This window comes from Bombus affinis, chromosome 2, assembly GCF_024516045.1.
Source record: "Bombus affinis isolate iyBomAffi1 chromosome 2, iyBomAffi1.2, whole genome shotgun sequence".
Classification (NCBI taxonomy): Eukaryota; Metazoa; Arthropoda; class Insecta; order Hymenoptera; family Apidae; genus Bombus; species Bombus affinis.
The window spans coordinates 10,243,760-10,269,614 of record NC_066345.1 but is presented as its reverse complement, the minus strand read 5'-3'; the positions used below and the strand labels follow the sequence as shown (position 1 = coordinate 10,269,614).

The following is a 25,855-nucleotide window of genomic DNA, read 5'->3' as shown; positions in this document are numbered from 1 at the left end:
ACACTTGTACTCACAGTAAACTACTAACCGAATTCATAAAAATAAACGAATAACTGTTAACGATTTATAATGTGACAGCGTAGAAAATGACAATCACGATCACAACCTGAAGACACCGTTTGTACCATTTACTGGTAACTAATTATAACAAAAAGGGATTCCGTTTTTGTGGGGAGCTTAATATGAGAGAACGAGAATTATCTATTTAAGAAACAAGTACAAAGTAACGCAAAAAGGTTCGCGAGCATCAAAGAATAATGAGTCAGAAGAGGTTCGCCCATTCTCGCCGTTATCCTTCTTCCGTTTGCAAGCCGAAAATCGTGTCAGACAACGAAGGATCGTCCAGCGGAACGCTTTCCATCAAGGCACTCCACCGCGGTGAGATATTTTCCATCAACACGACGGAGGTCCCTTCGTGTTTTCCGGCAACCTTTCATTACCCTCGTCACACGAATCTGTTTCAGTCCTCAGCTCCGCACTTTCCCGGGGCATTAACGCGTGAAACCCGACGGGGGCGGTCTACCATCACCCTCTTCCCTCTGGATTTATACGAGCCACGCCGTCAAGACACGACCAACAATAGGAATTTCGGAAACCAGCAAGGTTTCTACCGCCGAGCAAACTCGCGAACCGATAGTTTCCTTGTTCAAGGGCTGATCGTTGAAGGGTTAACGATATATTTGTTTTCCTGATTTCTCCGTATAGCTGGGTTTTGAGGGTTCGACGTCAGTTCTCATTTGGATGGACGTGCGGATATTAATTGTGGATTATAAATCATAGTAGCGTACGTTGATTACATTTTTATAAATATTCCTTTCATGATTGAAGTGTTGTCATAAACGTGTTTTTTCTTAAGCAAAAAGAAAAAAAATGAAAAATACTCTATCCAGCGATAATATGAATATCTTCATAACGGATATAATAATTGTAGTAAAACCAGTAACAATTTCAAAAACATTTCTAAATGCTACTAAAAAAGTGTAAAGAAAATTGATCTATAGAGAACAGAGGGTTTGAATATTTATACCACCATACATCCCACAAAGGTTTTCATCTTTCTTTTCTTTTTTTTTTCACTCTTCTAGAAACGTAAATGGCCCTATTCCTCAAAAAACCACCTCATTCATGAAAAAAGCTGTTCACTAAAAGCCAACACTGCTACCACACTTATGTATCTTCTTCTCTTACACGAGGTATTCATCGTGCAACTGCAGTTTACCGAGTATGTTCCCCTGAATCGTGGCACATAAACAGAACAGAGGATAGCAAAGAAGGAAGATCAAAAGCCAGGGCGGCTCTTCTGTCTCTCGGAAATCCCCTAATAAACAAAGAAAAGCCTTAACCAAACCGTCGAGTACCTACATTGAGCTGAGAATGTGGTCCAAATTTCTTGCATCCTTCCGGACCATGTTCTACGATGTGAAACGTTCCCCGGAAGTGACAATCAAGAGGCTGGTTCTCGGAAGATATCCGAGGAAAAAATTTCACGAAGAGAAACCACCTCGTCTCTGATGTCCATTCTCGACGAAAAGTGATCAAGTAGCTGGTGAGCGTTTCAAAGCGACCAACATCCGGCTTCCTCTCTTTCTCCAACTTTCCTCTAGGGACTCCAAGGCCTCGTGTTTACGTTAATTAGCTCGCTGAAACCGCGCCACCGGCTGCAAAGGGAACGAGTACGTGTATACGAGACTCACGGAATGAGACTGATCTCTTCTTTACTGGATGTTCCAACGTTGGCAAATGTTGCTACTGATAATCCCGACTGTTTGCGAGAGTGACTCTTCTCTGTTTGGCAATTCGTGGCCATAGTAAATCAACTAAGATTCGCGTAGCGGAAGATTTGATAATTTGTTTGGTGGTCGTATGGTTGACTTTGAGTAAAATTTAATGGAGACTGTAAATTTAACGAATTTATTGCGAGAGAAATTGCGTAAGATTATTTGAAACAGTAGAATATTAAATGAGCTTACTATAACTTGTCAAAATCTGTTATCAGTTCATTTTTAATAGTCTGCGTCTAGAAATAGATTTCTGTTAGAAACAGGTTAATATAGCGAATAATTTACTGTTGAATCGATGATCTCTGTAAAGTGAATTTTTGCAATAAATATCTCGCTATTTCTATATATATTTCAGATTCGTTTAAAATTTACACAGTCTCATATCTTCATAAAGTATTCTATAAGTATTGAAATACTTACGCGAACCATTCTATGTTTCATGCACCGAATGTATTAATTAATTAATTAGATTTTCTATTATTTTTTCCAATCATGATCCTCGATTCCCCTAAGCTGAACGTTGAATTGAATATCAAAGGATACGTGTTTCTTTATTTCTTACTTCATTCTGTTCTTTAATTAATTTCTTGTTTAATTGTTATTTCTTCGGTTGGATCCAATTGTACTTTCGCCGTGTATATTTATTATGCCAGTGTTTAATATTCCGTGTACAAATCTGGTAAAGTAATGAGTAATCAAAATGTTTTCACAAATTAACAACAGAACTTTGTTCTCTTATTGTTCGCCGACAATAAATTCTTAGTCCGTTTCGCGAACCAAGTCTAAAAGGTCCCGACACCAAACTGCTCACTTTGAATACATAACTCTAAAACTTGTTCACCCGGTATCGACCTACTTTGCGGAATTAAAATTCCGTATCTGTCCTATAGTTCGACTACATTAAGTTGCATCGTACTTCAACGAACGTCTTGATCAATTCCCATTTCGAAGCACATTTTCAAAAACAATTAAGCTTTACGAGCAAATACGTTTCTTTGTAATAAACAAAAAGTAGATCGTGAACAACACTTAAAATAATCTTCAGTTCTCCGATTCGTGGAAATACGACGTGGAAATATCAATTATCATTGCTAGGAGCTTGGTGTCGATAGTTTTTCATAAAAATTGTCCTTCGATCGGAGATTAAGCAATTCGTGTCACGATATTTTTGTACTAACGCGAAAAACGCGAAAGTTAAGAATGCTAGTTACTACTTTGCGGTGCTGATAAGACGCGACTTTATCGCACAAGCTTTATGAAATTCAATTTTCCAAATTATGGAAAAAGATGGCGATATGGGTTTATTTTCTTATATTTATATTCTTTGGGGTGTAAGTTGCCGCGTCTCATGAATGGCTGATCAGAAAGTATATTTCAAAATCATTGTGCTCGCATGATATCGCGTGCAAAGGAAAGGATAATATTGCGATTTAAAAACATTAACTGTCAGCATGGCGCCTCGTGATGGATTCATGAGAGCAAAGCTGCCTATTGTGCAACAAGTTTTTCCCTTAACACTCTTGCTTCTACTTGCGAAGATCTAGAAGATCTCACAGACCACAAATTTTCTTTACAATATCGTCAAATTTCACGGTATCTCTTAGAAGAAAAGGAGCTCAACCTTCCACTCCTAACCAACCCTTAACTACAAGTTTCTATACTTTTTGACTGAATATCTAATCATAACATTAATCGTGACATTAAAATCATATGAGTTCGTAAATTAAGGAATTATTACAATTAAGAGATTAAGACTCCAAGTGGCGAGACAAATCGTTTAACACAGTAAGAGCGTGAATGAAAGGAAATATGTATCTCATGTCAACATTTCCCAAAATTCTACCAGCAACGTGCCATTTCCTAACCGGAAGTACTCCGTCATGTCTGCCGTAAAACGCATTTGTTCTGTTTTTCTTGTAAACTTAGGCTAATCTAAAAACCGTGTTTCAAAATACTTTTGTGGAAGGTAGCCACGAATCGTGCCTGTTCGTGGAATACGCATCTGAAATGAAAATACGTGGGGGAAAGATAGGCTGACACGGTGCCAAACGCGGGTTCGTTCGTCCAGGAAGACGTTAAACGGGATATAAACGCGACGATTAATTCTCTAGCACGATTTTTCTACGGCCGGTTGGCCATTATCTGATTGGAACCAACGCGTTCCAGTCATTTTGGCCAGCAGCCGGCATATTTTCCCAATGTAACACGCGCTTTTTGGCTTTCTTGTAGCGTGAAATTTGTTTTACGAATGTGCGGGAGAGAATTTAAGAGACTCTGCCACGCTTTGGATCGATAGAAACTACGTTGCGATAATGTAGATAATCTAACGATTACACTTTACGTCGTACGATAAATTTGATTCGAATTATTTCTGTTCCTAAAAACGAAACGTCTAGATTTTGAGTTGCGGTTATTTTTCATCGTTGTTATTATGCGCGTTATTACGGTCTGTTGGCTTGAAACAAAAGGCTATGCGTAGATTATCGCGTTATTAATAGTTGCTGATCTGAAGAGTGTTTGGTCGCAAGATAATCGATACATGGCGTAAGAGTCTTTGAATCGTTAATTAGTGTGAAAGAACCTTAGATCGAAGAACTAAAATTGTGTTTCAAAGATCTTGCGTTATCGAGAACCTTACCTACTTTCATATTTAAAAAGAAAATTAATTAACGCTAGAAGTACCGATAGTTAACACGAGGCTATTTCTACCAAAACCAATCGAAATGACCGGTCTCGAAAAAATACGTAATAATAGAATATTTTTATATTTATTGATTTATTACTTTCTTACAGAAGGAATTCTATGTTATGTAGTAGATTTTTGGTATTATTAATCCACCTGGAATCATGATCCCTAAATAAGGGTTGACACATTTATAAAATTGTAGAATTTTGACTGGTGTCAAATGACCAGTCATTTTGACTGGTGTGGCATTTCTAGTGTTAGCGTCTAGAGATTGATCCGGAATTTTCCTGATAACTGATATCATCATATTGAATGATACGCGGAAAAAATTTAAAAAAACGCGTGGTAAGTTGTGTAAAACGAGGAAACTGGTTAATTAGGGTTCGATAAACAAATTGCAGGATCCTTTTACACTTTGACAAGTACCAGTCATTTTGACTGCTACTGGTATAAGTAACCTTGATACAACATTATTTTGAGTTTAAATACATGAAAAACAAAATAAAATTCATTCTATTATTCTTTTAGTTATCGTTGCGAAAGTCATTATATTATTGAAGATATATATTGAAGATTATATCATCAAAGAAAATATAACGTGAAATAAAAATTTTAGAATAAAATTGTAAAACCGGTCAATTTGACTGGTATGGTAGTTCTAGTGTTAACTATCCAAAATTTATTTCTAACGTAACGTACGTAAAAATGTCAATCTCTTTATATTTCGATCAATGATCGAAATTCAATTTTCCTAACCGATGACGTTCTCACTTCGGAATTTATTCCATTTCACGTAGCTCCGTTTTAATCTTGGATCTTGTAAAACAAGGCAAACTCTGTTTATCATCCCTTTATCTGGTTTCCAATGAACTACTAAGCGACGAAGTAGCGAAATTTCCGAACGCCAATTACAAGGAAGTTCTTGTCGGAACTTAATTGCTACTTACCCGCGAGAATTATTGCGGCCACGGAACACGTTAACTTGCAAAGGAATCGGTGAATTTCCGTCGCGAAGCGATCGTCGAATCGTCGAGTCGTCGCACGATTGTCTAATATCGGGGCACACACGAGCGTGACAAATCCCAGATTACTTTCACGGCGAACAATACGGTACGGGATGCGTAGAGAGCGGAACCGAGCTGTTAATTTCCTGTCGCGGAAGCAAACAGGCGACAAGCCAGCTAGAAACAAAGGTTCGCGAGGGATCTTTACTCTGTACACGCCTCGACGCCCTCCGTCCCTCGACCCTATCGTCGGTCTGCCCTTTGTTTTTCCACTCCGTTATAATTCACTCTTAACTCACCGCGTTTCGTCGTTGCGGAGAAAAATGCGATCGACATTGTGACATCGTTTTCGAAACGGTGATTAAATGTGAGTTGTGTTGGCGATGTAAACCGTGAATTTTCATTCCATCTACCGGATCTGCACCGAATACATCTACCGGAATCTGTAACATAATAAACGTGCAAAAGAGATTTTCGAACCAATCGGAATATTATAGCGAAAGAGAATGCAGCTGAACGTTTAATCACGGGGACAGAATTAAGAAATAAATTATTCAAGTGAAGATAAATTAGAAACTAACGAATATGTTTAACGTTTCAAATTTCTGTCATAATAAAGCGTAATGCGACTAAACAGTCGGTGGAACAAATAGCAGCTAATAAATAGATTATTCAATTGTGAACAAGCATACTAAAAATTATATGCACTCTCATATACTATATACAAGTTTATTAGAACTACTAATAAAACAGAGCGGTAAACACATCTATAGGAAACAAAACAAATTTTCCAGCTATGAAAATTAATTTCACCTCTCCGATATTATAATGAGTACCTTACTTTGAATATCTCGTATATTGCACGCCCATAGTCGAAGTGCGATATCAATAAAGAAAAATCCCAAACGCTTAACCAGAAAGAAAAAGAAGAAAAGGAAAAAGAAAGAACAATTAATCATTTCCAAATTAAGAACAGATCTATCCCTGTTCGCAGACCTTATAATGATCCACTTTTTCCGGAAACGGCCATCTTCCTAGCCACGTTACATCTACTTTTTCACGCGGACAAAACACACGAACACCGCACCGTGGTCGGTGTGGCAAAAACGTTCCCAGCCGGTCGTTCATCGCGCAGAACGATCCTGTCCGTTTTTCAGAACATTTGTCGGCCGGTCACGAAACAGACCCGTCATTTTGTCGCCGGTCGTGTATCAGATCGTGCAACGGACGAGCATTGTATTCTCCTGCACGACTTTGTCCCCGTCGACCGGTGGTAATCGTTTAGCCCTTCCGCAATAGCGCGAATAGATCACGAACGATTATGAGAAACGCACGTTGCCTGTGTCCTGGTGTTAAGTAGGCCGCGAGTCGTAAAATTACAAGGCGCTGTCCCCTGTTTCATCGTAATTTCACGGACTATGGATCGTACTGATAACGGACCTCGTAACGCAGCAACACGGGTTCGAGACTTAATGAACGGAGTTGCGTCGATGGACGCTTGAATTTTCATGCAGCCACGACTCGACCTCGACCCTTTCCTTCTTCCACTTTAGGCGGAGAGAGGGCGGAAAGAACCGCGTGAACGCCTCGCGACAATTGCTCGTTTCCGGTTCGACCGGAGGCTTTGCACTTGGACACGAAGGTTTCGCGAACTTCGTGGCCTTGTGAACTGTCTTCGTCGAAGAATTTTAATCTTTTACGACCCTTTGTTCTTCTCTACGTTGCATTTGTTTTTTGTCGAAAGTTTGGACTTTTTTTGTGGGGACGTGATCGAGATAATTAAATATATCCGGTATGCTATAGGATGAGTTAAGGTAAAGTTATGTTGAATTAACAAAGATATTTCTTTTAACGAAGAAAAAGAGAGACCACGCCAAATGAAATGATAAAGTTTCAGTTTGCTTCGGTTTTAGAATGGTACCATAGAGCGTTTTAATCTAAACTAAATAATAAAGGAATAATAGATCTCTGACAGTTCGGAACTTTGAAGAATTTTCACTCTCAGAGCGATTAAACTTGGAATTATTAGCTGTTGTAGTGGATTCGCCGGTTGATCGAAAACGTTACGACTGTTGTTGCGAAGCGTGCGTGTTCTGATTCGGAACGAATGAATTCGCGGTCGGTTGTGGACGTTTCGACGAGCAAAGTTTCCAGCACAAGGAAATTTCCAATTCACCTCGAAAGCCTCGTCACACGGAGATCAGTTAGAAAGTTTACCGATTACGTTTCCATTGCCTTATCAGATATTGGCCTTCCTGAGAGTGCGCAAGTACCTGCTACTTCTGGACTTACGTTCCATCGATTCTATTGACCAAATAAAAAGAGTTCATAAGATACAGATACCTCGTATCAGCCAGATATATCAGAGGATTATTTTGTATGAATAATTATCCCAGTCTTTATTTCATAGTCCCAAGTTCTAACTTCAGTCTGATCTAAACAGGTGAAAATACCAGAAACTGTGAAATTAAACAATCCGACACAATTTTATATAAAAATCTTCACCTCAGCACTATATATAATATCACTGCAACTCCTAAATTCTTCCATACAACTTACGACAACCTTTAACAACGATTTTATATAAAACGAGATACGTAGGTACTTTGAACCCTCAAATTTTTCAGCCGATGTAATACTCGCGTGTCACGTTATCCAAAAGTGACAAAGTACCTTGTAGTCCTCCCCTTCTTAAAAAAGGGGGGAAGGAGAGAAAGGTGAAAAAATCGCGTAGAAACTGGCGGGTAAAATTGCCGGGCGAAGAAATCCTCGACAACACGGAAACACGCAAGAAATTTGATCTGCAAGCTCGGATATTAAACTCGTAGGGGGAGAAAGCGAGAAAGATGAAGAGAGGGTTTGCTACATACGGGACCCCTAGTCAGCTTCAGACGAAAGTCCAAAGATGAGAAAGCATCGCTACCATACGGCGGACCTCTGATATCAAAGGTAGGAAGATAAGAGAGGCTCCTCGTCGAGATTGGCACTCGAGATTGATACACGCGTGCTTGATTTTCGCTTGTTCTTTGAAGAGACTCGCCGGCCGCTCGATGCCTCCACCTTTCCTCTCTGTTCCGTTTTACGAGATATCATTGCAAGGAGCAGGCTGGAGATTGCCTTGAGTCCCTTTCGAATTTCACGGGAATCGCGAGATTCTGGATCGTTCGTGCGAGGTAGGAGGAGACTTCTCTGAGTGAAAAAAAATAGAAGAGAATATATAGGAGGAGAGGAAAGAATACATTCTTATAGAATATTATTCTTCTAAATTTGTTTTAACCCTTCGATTTGTATACATTATACATACACAGATAGTTGCAGACGCCATCTTTCAACATCATGTAAGAAAATTTGTAGTATGCCGTGACTCGATAAACGGCTTAGATTACTGGTTTCGTTGGAAAGGCAAGATGCAAATCTATATAAAAATACAAGGTTAATGATAATGGAATATAGAAAGTGTTTTGTAATTTGTAAGAAGAAATAAGACAATAAACTCTTGGAAGCTATTTTATATCAATTGCTATAAAAATTAATCAGATTTCCGTATTGCATCACAATTTGATATATGTGAATTGGCGAGGTAAGAAACTCGTAAGATATAGAAATGATTCACTCGATATTGGAAACTTAAGTATGTCGATATTGGCCGATCTATGTATTGATAAACCAAAAAATGTATCGCTGCAGAAATATTCTCCATCGCGCAAACGATGAATCATAATATTCGATTCACTTTTGTACAAACTTATCAAGATACATTTAAATTTGTCCGACGAATAATAGCATACTATTAACGGAATATTCCGAACACTGTTCCACAATTTAATAATCGCTGAACCTGTCAGACTGTTCAAAACCCTCGGCGACGTCCCCTGGGGTGCAAACACTGGTTCGAACGCGACCAAACTTTACGTGCTGTTTCCTTGGTGCGTGACCACGCAAGTCTGACCATTTGTATATTAGCTAGCTGCAGGTAGACGGAACCTGCAAGATTTGACGGGGGGCGTTTCCTATCCTAAAACTTCTGAAGACCCTAAAAAAGAAATCTAGTTTAAAGTTCGTTCTTAATGTATTCCTCTTCCCACGTTTACCTCCATAAGCCTTCCCAATTCCACGAAACACTAATCGAAGGAACGAATTTTTTTCCACCCACCGTTTCCAACTTCGGACCTTCGTCTAGATCAGAATATTGGAATTCTAGCCATTAACTGCTGTTCTTCGTTAGGAAGCATTGGCATTTAAGATAGCGCACTGGTAAGAAACATAAGAACGTTCACTCGCTTACAGGTGAAAAATATAAGTCAGAATCCTTATCTTTCATAAAAGAGTGATCTTTAAATTCAACGCGTTGTCAGTAGATTTCACATTAATCTCATTGACATCTATTTCGTTAACGTCTTTACGGTACTGGCAACCTTTGAGCTTTCGAATCTGATCAGTGGGTTCGTATCTTGGTTTTATGTAATCGCAAGAGGAACAAAATCTTTAAAAAGTATGATTAGCAATCATTTGAAGAGATTTGATAACCACTGTTCTACCAGTACATCGATCAGTCTAATAAATAAAAACAATAAAACATCAGAGAAAAAAAAAAGAAAGAAAAAATAGAATTTTCAGTCTCGATATTCAACACCATCTTTCACCATTAAATGAATATATGGAAATTGTCCGTTTGAATATTGAGCACGGTACAGTTTGGTCTCCCGATTGTTGTTTCAAACGGTGTAACAGCGAGCTCCATATTCCATACCTACCAGAGGCAGTGCAGGACGTTTCCAAACATCGTTCGCGGGGAATCGGGGTATATCCAGGTCGCGATTTGACCTCCGGCTCGTACAATTAACGAAACACTTCGTTCAACGACGATTCGCCGGCGACCACGATCGCGTGTCTCTGTCCTCTTCTCGCTGCTGTTGAGCATTTTCTGTCGCGATAGGATCGTCGAGAGAACGGCGACGAGCGCACAAAAGCCGCGCAGATTGAACAATGGAATCCACGAAACGAGCGAGAACGATCGGTTTCTGTGAGAGAGCGGCTCAAAGATTCGCCGAGCACTATGCCCCGTGGGGTGCGGCCGCGTAATGCAGAAAAACGTTCGCCACAGAGCGAGACAGCAGTCGATAAAATTGTATCGTCCCAGAGGAGACTACGGCCGATGGCCAAACGGAAACCTTTAATCTCACGGATCCAGGTCACCGGTCCCGATGCATCATCCCAACTGCGTTGCGCTGGCGATCATCGATCTTAACCGAACCGCCTCCGTAAGCAGATACGCTTTTTGTCCATTTCGCGGTAATGAAATGGCCGGGTGCACACGGACGGTGATACGAATGCGGACTTTTCTCTCGCGTTCACGCTACGCCCAGCCTGCTATCGCTTTTAATTTAGCGCTGCTTACAGAGAACGATGGAGCAAGCTTGGTGTTGGTTTCGAGTGGAAGTTTCGAAATGAAGGATTTCCAATGGAGACTAGCGGACGTGATAAAGTAGAGTTTTTTGATGAGAAAGTTTGTCGTATATCGTTCATTCCGATTCTCTATGCGTTTAATCGTTTTGATGCTTTAATACAATCGCTATACCTTATCGATACACGTGTCGATTGAATTATCTCGTTTAGATTACACAATACGATTTACCTACTCTTCTTGTAATGAATAATCTCACGGAAATAAGTAATTTATTTTCGAAGGAGTTTCATAACAGCTTTCTGAAGGTAATTCTCCATTTTGATTTTATTTCGACGATATTATAGTCTTGCCTGAGTTACGGTAGAATTCGGACGAAGCTCAAAGCCAACATTGAAACGCGCCGCTGTTACATGACCGATTCGTTGTTCACTGGGTTCGTATATCGATACATGTACGGTCGCACGTTTAATTCACCGTTTTCATCCGTGGGTAAACATCGAAGCTTGGCGATTTAATTGAATATCAAACAATAACCGAACCGCTCGATTCTATTTTATACCGATAAAAGCGACGCGTGGTCCTTTAAATCTTTGCCAAGTCTGATACGTTAACCCCGCTGCTTCTATTCGGTGGCACAATGTACGTGCATACATGTCCTGGTCCAGAATTTCGTGTAAAAGCACCATCCCGTCTTATAGTTGAGAGATAGCTCGAGATAGAAGAAACATCCTTGAAGCGCTGAATTCGTTTCGTGGAGAAAAGGTAACGGCTATCCGGGGATTTGGAGTAAACCCATTTTCACGGGGAACACCATCGCCCTTTACGCATCGAAATCTAATAATAACCGCATCATATACATATGCATGTGCATCGATTTGCGTTTCCGGGTGAACACACGCGAACTCGTAGCTACGGGGTGTTTCTAAAATATTTGATTCGCATTGAATATCATACTATTTAGTTGAAATAGAAAAGAAGCTAACCTTCTTCCTTCATATCAAACAATTCTCTTTCTCTAATATTTCGTGTCTGTCGCTGAATTATTTTCATTGCTTGGTGATAAGGATTTTCTTCTAATTTGTCAATGTAAATTGATTTTCCCACAAACAGGGGTTGTTTTCAATTTTAATCGCCTGAATGGCTACGATATCAAATAATGAGGAAATTAGCAGAAAATTCGCGAACACCGTGTACACGTGGTTACGTAGCTACTGGCATTTCCATACGTATATAGTTGCACGGTTAGAACTATTATCGGGGCACTGTGCTGGTTTGGCCAAGGGTCGTGCGGTCACGTGGAGCAGATAGCGGTTCACGAATCACTGAACACGAAGCCATTCAACGAGAAACGCTGATGTATAATCTACGATATTTCTCGAAATCACGCGTCTCGCTTACCAACTGGCCAACTTTGTGTACGCACGGGTGGCACGCTCGATGGCATTCGATAGACTGGGCAGAAATGTGTGGCCTTGAATCGAGTAAAGGAGGAAAGACTACTTCCCTGAACACAAGTCGTCTTCCAAATGGTGGGAAAATCGGGTTACTTCGTCAAAGCTGTTTTTGAAAGGGAAATCATCAGATCGAGTGTTGAGGACAATCTGATTGGTTTATTGAGCGAGACTGTATGGAAAAATAAATTGTAAGTATACACAGAGTCCATTAAGGACACGGAGATTCAAATTTCGACACATTTTCTTGTTTATGGATTCTATAAAAAAAATATGCGTTATTGATAAAATTGATGTAATTAGAATTTTATTTAATTAGGTTGCATGTTTTTGCCTAAAAAGTTCGTACGTAAGTATTATCTACCTGTTATTTTTAGGTATAACGATTAATGTTATAGTACTTTAATGCATTTGGTTCTTTCGACATCCTAGTTCAATTCTATGAAGAAGCGAATAAATTGTACATCAAATAATTTATACATACGTATAAAATTAAATGTCGTGTCGTGACCATAAAGCACTCGCGTGTTTAGTGATCGGAGAAATGGCATCTATCTGTGGTCGTCATCGGGGAAAGAACGTCCCGCGGCCAGGCGATGTAAACGTAACCCGGTACTGAATTAATTATCCTCGCTCGACTCGACCGCAAACACGGCGGACCAATGTTCCCTGATCGATATTCGATATTTGCCACGATGCTGACATGTTTATGGAAACATTCGTGACGAGCGCGTCGTTATACCTGTCCTAATATTCGACGAGGACCCTGAACTTTGAAATTAATCTCCGAAATCGCCAACTACTCGTGCTATGTTTGCCTTAATAAATCCACCAAGTGAATTTCACAATCCAAATAATTCTCTTTCGCCAAAGTCCTCGAATTTCTCTCGAATTCTTCGCGAATCGCACACGCTCAAGAAATTTATCTCCACGTAACGTTTCACGCGATCCTCAGCAACCCTCGCCAGGTCCAATAAACAAAACTCCTTTCCTGGACCCTCACGCACGACTCGGCTGGCTGTCATTAGATTTCCTTACAGGAAGACAGATCCAAAGAGAACAGGAGAAAGAGGGAGGAACAGCAAAAAACTGGCAGCGATCTAATCCAGCTAGGAACGTGTCTCGAATTTACCTCCCCGTCGATTCGTTCGACGTCAGCGTTGACTTACAATATTTCCCAATTGACCGACCCACTTCGCCGGGAATTACGGATTAGCTTTGACAAATGCGGCCAACGTTGAGAATTCCCGGCATTCGGAAGCAGGAGAAATCATATCGGCTGTAATAATTCTCCGGGCAATGGCAGGGCCGCGAGTTCGAGGCCGGATCGCGCGCGATCCATCTTCTTTCACAGAGAAAAATCAGTTCACGCTCGTTTGTCACCGGCAAGAGTTTTAATTACTAGCAGTGCGGGCGGTAATGATGACGAACGAGCTCGTATCGACGTCATCGGTGAGGTAGAGGGTTGCTCGCGGTGTTGGATCAAAGGTGACTGTTTCGTTTGATGATATCGTTCCACCAGTCGATTCCATTAGATGCTCAATTGAACTGTTTGTTGGTCGTTTGATAAGCTTGTCGGAGTGTCAAAAAAATCAAGGTGCAGAGGCATAAATAATTAAACAATTATTTAATTAAGAAATTCGATAACGAACTCTTCGTATAAAGAATCGAAGTTATAGGTAATTAAACAGTTATCTAATTTAGAAATTAGTCGAATGAGAAATTCAATATCGAACTCTTTCTTTCTTCCTACCTTCTGCTCCTTCCCCTTTATCTATCGATCACAGCATTCCGAGTTCTGACACAGTTAAAGGTGGAGAGTGGAAAAATTGACGATTGGATAGACGATTCGTGGAACGAATCGAGTTCTTTCTGAGGGACAACGTCGAGATTCGACGAACAAAGATCAAGGCGACTCACGTCGCGCGATTATATCACGATTTCCTGTCCTGGGAAAACGTTCGACATTAAGCTGAAGATTCGTCTGGAAGACACCCTCGGTCCTTTTCATCGCACCGCACTCCATAATTAAGGGACCGTGCGTGAAACGTGCGTGTCGCTTAATGAAAGAAGAGATCTCGAGGATTTTACCTTCGCCAGGATTGTTCTCGATTCACAACGTGACGATGCTGCGTTCACGAGATTTCCAGGCTGACCCTTGATTCGATCGATGCTTCAAAGGTTACTCTCTTGATTATGGTAGTATAACTTCGTGACGTGACTCCTTCAGTATTTTGGGTTTTTAAATATTCCTCGATTTATTTCAATCCTTTATCGGTAACAATGAGAAAGGATGATATGTGGTTTTATTTATAGATTTGAAACTTTCAGCCAATACTCCTGTCTAAATATTTTATTTCATTCTTTTATTTCTATCGTTTATTCTATTCTATTTATATTATTATTTATTGTATCAATTACTCTTTCTTCAATACTTACCACATTAATTTTTCACACTTTCCTCTTAACGTTCAAGATCTAGGAACAAGTTTAACACCATTTGGAAACCATGCTGATCTAGTCTATAAATTACCACCAAAAGTATAATAGTTTTACCAGTTTTCACGTTTTCTTATTCAAAACCCAACAATCTTTCAGAGGATCTTTTTCTAATAATAGCAATAGTGTGATGTCACGTGTGTCTCAAAGAAATAGAAGTAGAGATTCTACTTCGATCGAAGTCTCGATCAAAATTCAATTCGATAATTACTGATACCTCCTCGAATTGAAATCGAAGCGTAAAAAATGCACATGTACTTATTTACGAGAAGAATAAAACAGAATCACGTTGATCAGAATTTACCTGATACGAAACGCCACGTGCATCCTAGTTTTAAAAATTCCACGAAAACCTGGTGACCGTCTCGCGTCCGTTCGCCTCGCGCAACTACTCGTAAATATCACTCCGGTCGCGCTGAAAATTTCATGTATGCACACGTGCTCGAGCATTTCCCCCGGTTGTGTGCCGTCCCTCCGTTTTTCACTTTCCTCCGGTCCGGCGGTCATAAAAAACCGCTGACCGATATTATCCACTCTAAGCTGGTTTACCATGTTCCTACGTGTTCTGTCAGCTCTTCACGCCAACAGGCAGCCGCCGGGACTAAAACGAAAAAGCGCAACGGCCCGCGCCACGTCGCGCGTCGCCACGTGACGTGAGTAATTACCGGTACGAGCGTGCATGTACACGCGTGGCTATATACAGGGTTGCCTAAATGCTAGGTATTGCCGAGAGTAGAGCAACATCGATGATGGTGTTAGAAAAAAAGGAAGACGACTTTATAATCTTCGATAGTTTGCCGCTTGTTAAAAAATTACCGATAGAGTACCATATTTTGACAAATATTCTATTGTATGATTTCTGTAAATACGTTTACCTATTTGTAAACATAACGGTGGATATGTTAAAATCTTCGGTGTTTCGTCCTCTGTATTTTATTGTATAATTTTAGAAATATTGTTTTGTACTTGTAGGAATAGCGATGAAGACCTCAAAATATCCTGAAGACTTTCTGAAGAATTATTTTCACATATGTCGAATTTTTAAAAATCTCGAAAATAATTTTCGTCATGCTTTCGATCACATGACAATTAAAAATATATCTTCCTTGGTATCGCACAATTTTCTTTATATTTAAAGGATTACAGAAATAATCTCAGGATCTCCGATGTAGCTTTAATTGTACAAAAATTTAGTTTGCCGACAGAAAAGAAGAAACAGAAATACTTTCCCATCACTAACCTACTAATATAAAAGAAATATTTTCTTTCAATAGTAAATACCATTTCTTTCATTCTTTGTATTTCTGGAAAAATTAGTGACGGTATCGGTAAGTGAGCGAACTTATCGCTTCACCCTGTATATAAGCGATACTCGACTACGCATCGGACTACACCGGCAAGATTTTTAATAGTCGTCAGCCGGAAACTCGACGGATTAATGCGACCCGGCGTAATGAGAAGTAGGCAGAAAATAACCGGGAAAACGTCCAACCCTTTCGTGTTTCACCAGCCAGCTCTTTTCCTACGAAAATGGAAGTAAAACGTGCAATTCTCTAGCTAAGGTAGATTGCACGGTCACGAGCAATGCTAATTAGATTGATTATGCTTGACGTTACAGCGATTATCACGAGTAAGGATGAACCAGACTTGATAGATAAGCAAATTGCATCTAAGCTATCTACCAATACTGTTGCCGAGTAGCAAATCGATTGAATGAATTTCTTGATCCACAATTGAGAGAGAGGATATCCTCATCTTTTACTACTTTCGTTTCTCTCTTTTTTATATAAATATATATATTTCGGAGATGAAAGAACATCGGGGCCTTTCTTTTGTAATTTTTGGGAAGATCCCCAATCCTTTAGTCTGGACTTTTTATTATAGCTGTACTTAAATAATAAAACTTAGAAGTAGTTGTTTATGATTTAATCCGATTATGTTTGCCCGAGATATTATGACAGTAGGCTTTAGTTCGAAGTGACACAATTGGTCGCTAAACGTAGCCACGGTCACGGGATGGACGTTTTTACCTAACAGAGGTATGGAGTAGTTGTACAACTCTCCTTAAAAATATAGTTGATTCGAGGGGTACAGAGAGGTATAGAGAAGAGTATATAAGTGCAGTTCCACTTGGACTAAGACAGTAAGTTGAGTTCTACTTGTACTATGGACAAGTAAATTGAGTTGTAACTCATTAAAGTGTACTTGAATTGCGGACAAGTAAGTTCAGTTCGACATGGACTTTGGAAGAAAGCGCATTTGTTATCCCATTGACCGTGGATTCGTTATTGAACCTAAGATCATTGTCATTAGCATCTTGAGTATTTAATCGTCACGGTTACTTGTCAAATTCTGTAATAATCATATTTGTACCAGTAAATATCATCTATATTGTATAACAACAATAACATCTATATTGTATAACAACAATAACATATAATATAAACAACAAATTGGCTAATCCAAATGAAGATTTGTTACACGCCCCTAACCCTAAAGACACCTCGACATATATATACAGGGTGGTTGGTAACTGGTGGTACAAGCGGATAGGGGGTGATTCTACGCGAAAAAAGAAGTCGAAAATATAGAATAAAAATTTTTCGTTTGAGGCTTTGTTTTTGAGAAAATCGACTTTGAATTTTCGCTCGGTACGCGTGCACTTTATCACGTCTCGTTATAACAGATCTCACTGTAGATCGTTGTCTCGATGGATATTATCGCAGTTTAAGTTTGTTTTTGCCGTAACGGAAAATTAGGAATACATAATGAAATAATATGAAGTAATCATAAAAGTTATTATTACAAAAATTGCTGAAAATGTTGCCCATTCTGCTAAACACATACTTCTGCTCTTCTAATTAAATTTCTATGAACACTTTCTAACACATTGGAGGTGTTTATCAACGTAACGTCAATCGAGACAACGATTTACAATGAGATCCGTTATAACGAGACGTGATAAAGTGCACGCGTACCGAGCGAAAATTCAAAGTCGATTTTCTCGAAAACAAAGCCTCAAATGAAAAATTTTTATTCTATATTTTCGACTTCTTTTTTCGCGTAGAATCGCCCCCTTTCCGCTTGTACCACCAGTTACCAACCATATATATATATATATATATATATATTATTATATATATATATATTGGTATTTTCGACCAATCGTGTGGAGACGCGATCGCGAGGAAGCGCGTCAACAGGAGTCGTAAATTCCCGTTACGATTCTAAGAATCGACACCGCGAATAGATCGATCCCCTAATTTCCGTTGAGATAATAGGGGTGGTTGAGGTGGTATAACGCTGCGATTAACAGGGTTATAAACTATGTATTTCCAACAACTTTACACAAGTTAGTAACGCCGCTGCTTAAGATATGTGTGATAAAGAAATGGATTACTCTTAGATGAGAGAATCCGGGTAGAGATGATGACTGAATTGAAGACCGAGCATGATTCCGGGTAGATATGTGGTCTTCAAGGAAGTCTTGAGGTGTTGAGAGTGTCAGAACTGAGATATAACTACCTTGACTGTTCTCCCGATATAGATATAGACTCCCGATGATAGACTGTTCTGTCGTTCCAAGAACAAGTCTAGTGTAGTAGTAAAGGTTGAGTTGACCCTCCTGATGTCGTAAAAGAAGTATAGATGACGTGACTGCTCTGTAGTGATGAGAGCAAATCTAGAGGGATGTAGTGATTGCTCTGTAGTTATGAGAACCAGTGAATTTCGTTCTTATGTGATTACGGAGGGAAGCTCGGTAAGGGTGTGCCCTTTGAACGAAGAACGCGGATTCGTTGCTCACACTTTTAGTTAGGAAAGTGAGGGTAACGATCCGCGATGCTAATTGGTTATGATCAACGTTAGAAATGAAGATAGAAGGAAGAAGCCTCCCATCAACGTGGCTCATGAGCGACATTGTTTATGGGAAAAACCAGCTTTTCCGTTAGGCAACTATTCGTTTTTCTCATTAGGTAACCTCCTGTTTTCTCCATAATTTGTAAGAACGTGCAATAGACTTAAGGACTGTTTTAAATACCAGCTATAAACCGAAAATACTTGCAGAATTAAAGGTTGCTACAAGCTAATAAGAGTCGGTTGATGGTGGGGCCTTAGGTTTATTGAAGGTCTCTCTAATGGTGCTTGGGCTTTGACGGTCGGGCGTCGCGCGGACCATTTCACGCGACGTAACAATATATTTATAACGTTTCTTTTAAGGAAGATTTTTATTAAATTTTTATAATTCCATATTTTTCTTTCCAAATTTGTAACCATCTTGGGGTAGACTTGATTGGATTATTTGTCGCGAAGGGAAGAATTTCGTAAGTCTGTCGCGTCACCCCAACATCCACGAAGATCTTGACGATGGTTGACGGAGTTTGACGGGGCTTTTATGCAAATGTACCCGGCCTCCATCAGCTATAGCCGTTCGAAATAGCGTTCTTCGTTAAAGAATCTTCCCCAACCTGTGTCTTTCGAAGCCTGTTGACTTGACAGATTACTCACACGCTCAGAAGTGTCAGAATAAATTTTCTGTTTGTCATTGTCGCCGATTATAGACGAAAAAATTGATTTCGTCATAGACAAACAAAGACAGATAGAACAAATATATCGTGCAAGTCTAATTAAAATTATTATCGTTGTTCAAGTGCCCTTTATCTTCATTCAATGAGATATGTAATCTCAGAAACATCTTGCACCATAAAATTTGAACGTAAGTTGCGCAAGTTGTTGTCACGATTCGGCGATAGTCATCTCTAACTTGAATAATCTCTGATTGTCGATAGCCCGAAGCTATATATGAAGGCAGCAGTTTTACGGCAGGTTTTAAAAGTCGATCGAACCGATCAATACCGAGGATATTTGTCAAAATGCGTGCTTTCATTTTTCTCTTCGCCTGTTTATCGCTGTTTGCCTTCGCATGGGGTAATAACTTAATTCTTGGCAGACGTCTGTTTGGTGATGTTCTTGTCGAATCTCTACCCATCTTTAAGGTGAGAAATGACAGTAATAGATTTATACTTAATCCACGTCGAATTAATATCATTCAATTGTATTTGAGTTGCGGTAACTCGAATCGAAACAAGATTTTTAAAATCTAAAACTGATATTAGTCAGAGTAGTGCCGCTTTTAACATGAGATATTAATTACTGGAAATTGTAATATATGTATTTTTTTACTTTCAGCCACCAGTGCCAGGTGTCAGTCACACAGCCGCGATTAACATAACTGCACCATCCGGCTATGTGATCTCATTCGTCAGTGCAATCAACCGAAATCCGAGGGTAGTAAACATCAGACCTATAAAAGGTTATATTGGACAGAACTCGATGGTCTTACTAGCTACTGGAAGACCAGGTTGGGCTCTTGCGATGGAGGTTACCGTTTTCGCTATTCATTCTAAACACCATAGTACCACAACAACTAGTACTACTTCGTCAACGACTACGAGCACTCAATCAACCACTACCTCCACCGAACCAACGACTACGAGCACTCAATCAACCACTACCTCCACCGAACCAACGACTACGAGCACTCAATCAACCACTACCTCCACCGAATCAACGACTACGAGCTCTCAATCATCCATTACCTCTACTATACCAACGACTACGAGCATTTAACCAACCACTACTTCCGTCGGACCAACGGATATGTACACTAAACCACCAACTGGAATCTACCGAACCAACGACTACCATATAGTGAAACCTCTTGAACCATGGAAGTTGAACACTTACGAATGGTATATTTCAAAAATTATATACAGAGCATAGAAAATATAAAGGTCGTAAATTTTCAACAATAGTATGAAAAAACAAATAAAATAAGACGCAAGATGAAAACAGTGCGATTAATATTTTACCATACTTTATTTCCTTTAATTCGAAGTCCTGGTATTTCCTATTCAACGTGACATTCAGCTAGATATTTGTCACTATGTATCGTCGAACAACGAGTACGTTGAATACACGAAAACCGATTACTAGAGATAGAAGGGCTCCTGGTAACGCTGGGAAATGCGGTGCCGCGACTTCTGGTGTACACAAATTATTTTTCTTTCATACGGCTACACAATTCCGTTTTGTAGAGCGGCCGAGCGGTGCACTTTAATTTCTCCAGAGATTTATGCAAGCCCAACCGCTTTGAGCCCGTGTGCCACGCGTAATAACGGGGATGCGTGTACGACCTACAACATCGGTTACACGTTTCCCGTGCTTTCACAGAGCCAAAATGTCAGCGGTCTTAATGCCCTCGCGAGGAAGATTTACGGGGACAGACCCGCTTCCGCTTTTCTTGCATTTGCTTCTGCTTCTGTTCGATTATTTTTCAAAAGGGTGAGAATTTCCTTAGAAAGCCATGTTTTCCGCACGATGAATATTAATCGTTGTGTCGTCGACAAATTTGAAACTTTAAAGAATCCTTTTTGTTTTTTGTTTCTGTCACGTTTCGTTTAGAATGCCATTTTTTATGTATCATTTAATATTTTTTTCGAAGTAACTGTGTGGTTCGTTTGTATCAGTTTTTGCGCACACATTCAGTAACGATCCGAGAACATCCAGCATTATCTTCAAGTGAAACTAATTAAAATTGCGTCAGTTATATGCCGTGATGTAACTAAAATTTAAATAAGTTGTTTTCTATAATTACTATAATATTTTTTAATATTTTTAAAATAAGTGTCCTATTGGTTGACATGATTCTGCTATTTACTGCTATCCAAAAGATATCTAAACAATGCCAGTCTAGACCGAAATACCTACTTTTTAAAACACACTTTTCACTGCAATTACTCGTAGCGATCACTAGCACATTTAAAAATTGAACTATGCGCTAAATATGTAGTAGGTGCACAACTGCTTTTACACTAATGAAACGATATTTTGATTTGTTCTGCAATTGGAAAATATGATATGGCTCGTTATAAATGTATTAATTGTTAGATGAGAGGATGATTTACTTCAGGTAACGCTTCTAATCGTACAAAAGAAACTAGGTAGCATTTCATGAACGAAGACTTAATCGAACCGAATATCTAATAGAGATAAGATTAAAATTAATTGATCAATTCAAATTCATAGATAAGATCCTTGACGATTATTTTATCACTTTGTTTGATTATTTTATCATATTACTTCTACTGATTGTCATTCACACTTCTATGTACGTATAGGATTAATTTTCTGTTTTGTCATTTATTATTTTTTTTTTTTTAAATAAATTTCATGAAATAAGGGAAACCCAAAGTTTGTAGTATGGGTGCAACTAATTAATGCCTAGTTAAGGAGCACAGTCTTAGCTTAGTTAACCGCTGAAAAGATCAGCGGAACGCTACCGATCGGCCGCTGTTTGCCGAAGAGGACGACGTGAATACAAATTCTAAGCAGAGCGTTAGAACTGAATTTTAAGAAGCGACTCGTAAACGGAAGTTTGTCGAAGAAATTAACGAAATGCGTTCACGTTGATCGATTTCCGTTCGATATCCACGAATTCGTCGGCGTTCGATCCTTTGGAAATTACTAAACGCGTATTCGTTGTCTTTGAAAAGTCGATAACAAAATTTGATTCCCAAACAAATTGTGGCTTAAGAATATTTTACATTTTTGTTACGCTAAAATTACTGAAAATTACGAATTCCAGAATTTCTTTCTTTGCAAATGAGGAGCTTCCTGGGGGAAATATATCCAAAATGAAATGATGGATTAAGTAAATTGTAAGATATATTGTATTAAATTGAAGTTAAGATATATTGAACTGTATTAAAATTTAGATCTACTTCTTAGATATTAACTGCGTTTCAATCGATAATTTTTGATAGTTAAAGTATTGAAAATATCACTTATAATCAGAGGAGATCGTAAGGCAATGAGAGAGAATGAGAGAGAACCGATTATCGCGCAAAGTAACAGCTATAAGCGATCTGCGATAAAAAAAAAAGCAGGATGTATCTATCTTACTTATTGTATCAGTGATCGATCATTTCGACAAGCCTCTATTAGATTCCGCGCGTGTCGAAATATTCCATTTAAGTTAGATACTTTATGTAATTTCGTATATCGCTTTTCAATTACATTGTTTTTCTCTCTTTTTTGATATTCTTTAACTACGATAAGCAGGATATGTGGCCTTGTCATCTTTGACGTCACAACCTCAAAAGTGACTCTTAATTCATTGCAAAATTCAACATATATCGCATATATTTCGGGTTATTAGATCCCCCAATAAGCTTACAATGAACAATACTAGGACGATGAGTCTCCGTGTTAGCCTCCGGAGATAAAAATCGCACATCATGTTGCACAAGCTTAGCTGTGATTTTTGCGTTAATCCAAAAACAAATTTTCCATTTCTTCTGTTGTAAATTATATCTTCTTTCGTGATTAAACAAGGCCGAATTTCAACCGAACATGTCAAAAGATAAATATATAAGTATAGGTAAACTCGGGGTTAATATTTTAAGTAAAGGAAACCTTTGAACAAAACAATCTACCTTTGCCTTTTTCCATTTCCTACTTCTATCTGTTTTTCTTTTCTTCCAGGTGGAAAAATATCGGCATTGCTATCTTTTATTGTACAAAAAGTATATACAAAGACAGTAGCACGAGGTGCAACGAAAAGAAAGAAGAAGATCGTTAGAGGTATCAGTCACCTTCGAAAATTGTTCGATGAAGTAATGATAAGCAAATATCGTTACGTAAATTGTTATCACGATTCAGCGATATATCTTTACTTAACACGGGTTGTCCGATCTTCGAGGAATCGTCTTCGACTGTTGATAAGGGGAAACTATATATGATGTCGTCGCCAGTTTTACGGCAGATTTAAGAAGTCGATCGAACTGATCAATACCGAAGATAATCATCAAGATGCGTACCTTCGTTTTTCTCTTCGCCTGTTTATCGCTGATTGCCTCCGCATGGGGTAACAACTTGATTCTTGGCATACGTATGCCTGGTGATGTTCTTGTTAAATCTCGGCCCATTTTTAAGGTGAGCAATGACAGTAATAGATTTATATTTAATCCACATCGAATTAATATCATTCAATTGTATTTGCGGTAACTCGAATCGAAACAAGATTTTTAAAATCTGAAATTGATATTAGTACAGAGTATTGATAGTAGTCATAGTAGTCAGATAGTACAGAGTAGTACAGAGTAGTAGTATAGATATTAGTAGTAGTAGTAGAAATTGATATTAGTAGTAGTAGTCAGTTTTAACATGAAATATTAATTACTGGAAATTGTAATATATGTATTTTTTACTTTCAGCCACCAGTGCCAGGTGTCAGTCACACAGTCACGATTGACGTAACTGCACCATCCGGTTACGTGATCTCATTCGTCAGTGTAGTCAACCTGAATGCGAAGGTAATAAACATCGTTCCTATAAAAGGTTATATTGGAGAACAGTCGGTCGTCCTGTTGGGCATTGGAAAACCAGGTTGGCCCCTTCTGATGGAGGTTACTGCTTACGCTTTTCCTTCTCGAGACGCGAGCGATTCCACATCAACTAGTACTACTCCGTTAACGACTATAAGCATATCAACCACAACTGAACCAATTGGACCAAGCACCACCGAACCATCCAGCACTGAACCACCCAGCACTGAACCACCTAGCACTGAACCATCCAGCACTGAACCATCTAGCACTGAACCACCCAGCACTGAACCATCCAGCACTGAACCACCCAGCACTGAACCATCCAGCACTGAACCACCCAGCACTGAACCATCCAACACTGAACCATCCAGCACTGAACCACCCAGCACTGAACCATCCAGCACTGAACCATCCAGCACTGAACCATCCAGCGCTGAACCATCCAGCGCTGAACCATCCAGCACTGAACCACCCAGCACTGAACCATCCAGTACTGAACCATCCAGCGCTGAACCATCCAGCACTGAACCACCCAGCACTGAACCATCCAGTACTGAACCATCCAGCGCTGAACCACCCAGCACTGAACCATCCAGCACTGAACCATCCAGCACTGGATCAACCAGCGCTGAACCAAGCAGCATTGGATCTAGCACCAGTGGACCACGCAGCACTGAACCATCCAGCACTGAACCATCCAGCACTGAACCACCCAGCACTGAACCACCCAGCACTGAACCATCCAGCACTGAACCATCCAGCACTGAACCATCCAGCACTGAACCATCCAGCACTGAACCATCCAGCACTGAACCATCCAGCACTGAACCATCCAGCACTGAACCAAACAGCGCTGAACCAAGCAGCATTGGATCTAGCTCTTCTGGACCAACCAGCACGGAACCATCTAGCACTGGATCAACCAGCACTATACCAACCACTTCCGAATAAACTACCCCTAGACCAATCATATAACCAGCGAGCTATAACACCAAATCAATAAATATCTCCACAGCTGGGCCTACTATTCCATTTACATTGGTATCCTGATAAAATATCTGTACCAATATTTGCTGGTGGAAATGTTCTACATTGAATCTTGACACGCGACAATAAGCGGGACAATGAAAATTGGCAGTTAGCTGTTACGATTTTCAACGTACGGTGTTCCGTACATTTTTCAATTTCGTGTCAGCCAAGCAATGTTCGTAATAACGATCTGATAAAAGTGTTTATATAACATTTTAATATTTTATTGCCAGCTTATTATTTAATAATAAGCCACATAATTATTTAATTCTGTTAATTGATAAATTGATTCCATATCATTAAATAAATTAAAATTAATTAAATAAATTGTAACTATTCTATCAACTTCAATATTCTATCAAAAAGGCCAGTAATTAATATTTTATTCTAAACTTCTTACAATATACTAACTTTCCATTAGATAACATCAACGATGTTGATCTACGATTTATTGAAATGCAAACGATTCGCATTTCGCAAATTCTATCTTTCGATCAACTCTATCTTCTTCGTACTTAACTGCAAACTTCACTTAGTTGGTCTATAGTAACTTTTCACTATATAACGTCTAGGATGTTGACGTACGATTCGTTGAAATGCAAAGGATCC

The 25,855-nt window shown here is 39.2% G+C and overlaps 1 protein-coding gene and 1 long non-coding RNA gene across 4 annotated transcripts; one reads left to right on the top strand and one right to left on the bottom strand.

Annotated features, from left to right (window-relative positions):
* The first annotated feature begins 19,615 nt into the window (after positions 1-19,615).
* LOC126928941 (salivary glue protein Sgs-3-like) lies at positions 19,616-25,597 on the top strand. Of its 3 annotated transcripts, XM_050744870.1 has the most exons (3): positions 23,561-23,822; positions 24,104-24,479; positions 24,600-25,597. In XM_050744870.1, exons 1-3 carry the CDS (start codon positions 23,700-23,702, stop codon positions 25,166-25,168), a joined length of 1,068 nt encoding a protein of 355 aa, XP_050600827.1. In that variant the 5' UTR covers positions 23,561-23,699; the 3' UTR covers positions 25,169-25,597. The 3 variants fall into 3 exon arrangements, with proteins under 3 accessions (XP_050600826.1, XP_050600827.1, XP_050600825.1); XM_050744869.1 differs by lacking the exon at positions 23,561-23,822 and adding an exon at positions 19,616-19,822 and having other exon boundaries at positions 24,104-25,597; XM_050744868.1 differs by having other exon boundaries at positions 24,104-25,597.
* LOC126928976 (uncharacterized) lies at positions 20,260-21,843 on the bottom strand. The gene is made up of 3 exons (XR_007717017.1): positions 21,597-21,843; positions 20,426-21,450; positions 20,260-20,383 (listed from the first exon to the last, which is right to left on the bottom strand). It is a non-coding gene; the product is annotated as an uncharacterized LOC126928976 (long non-coding RNA).
* Positions 25,598-25,855: the final 258 nt, after the last annotated feature.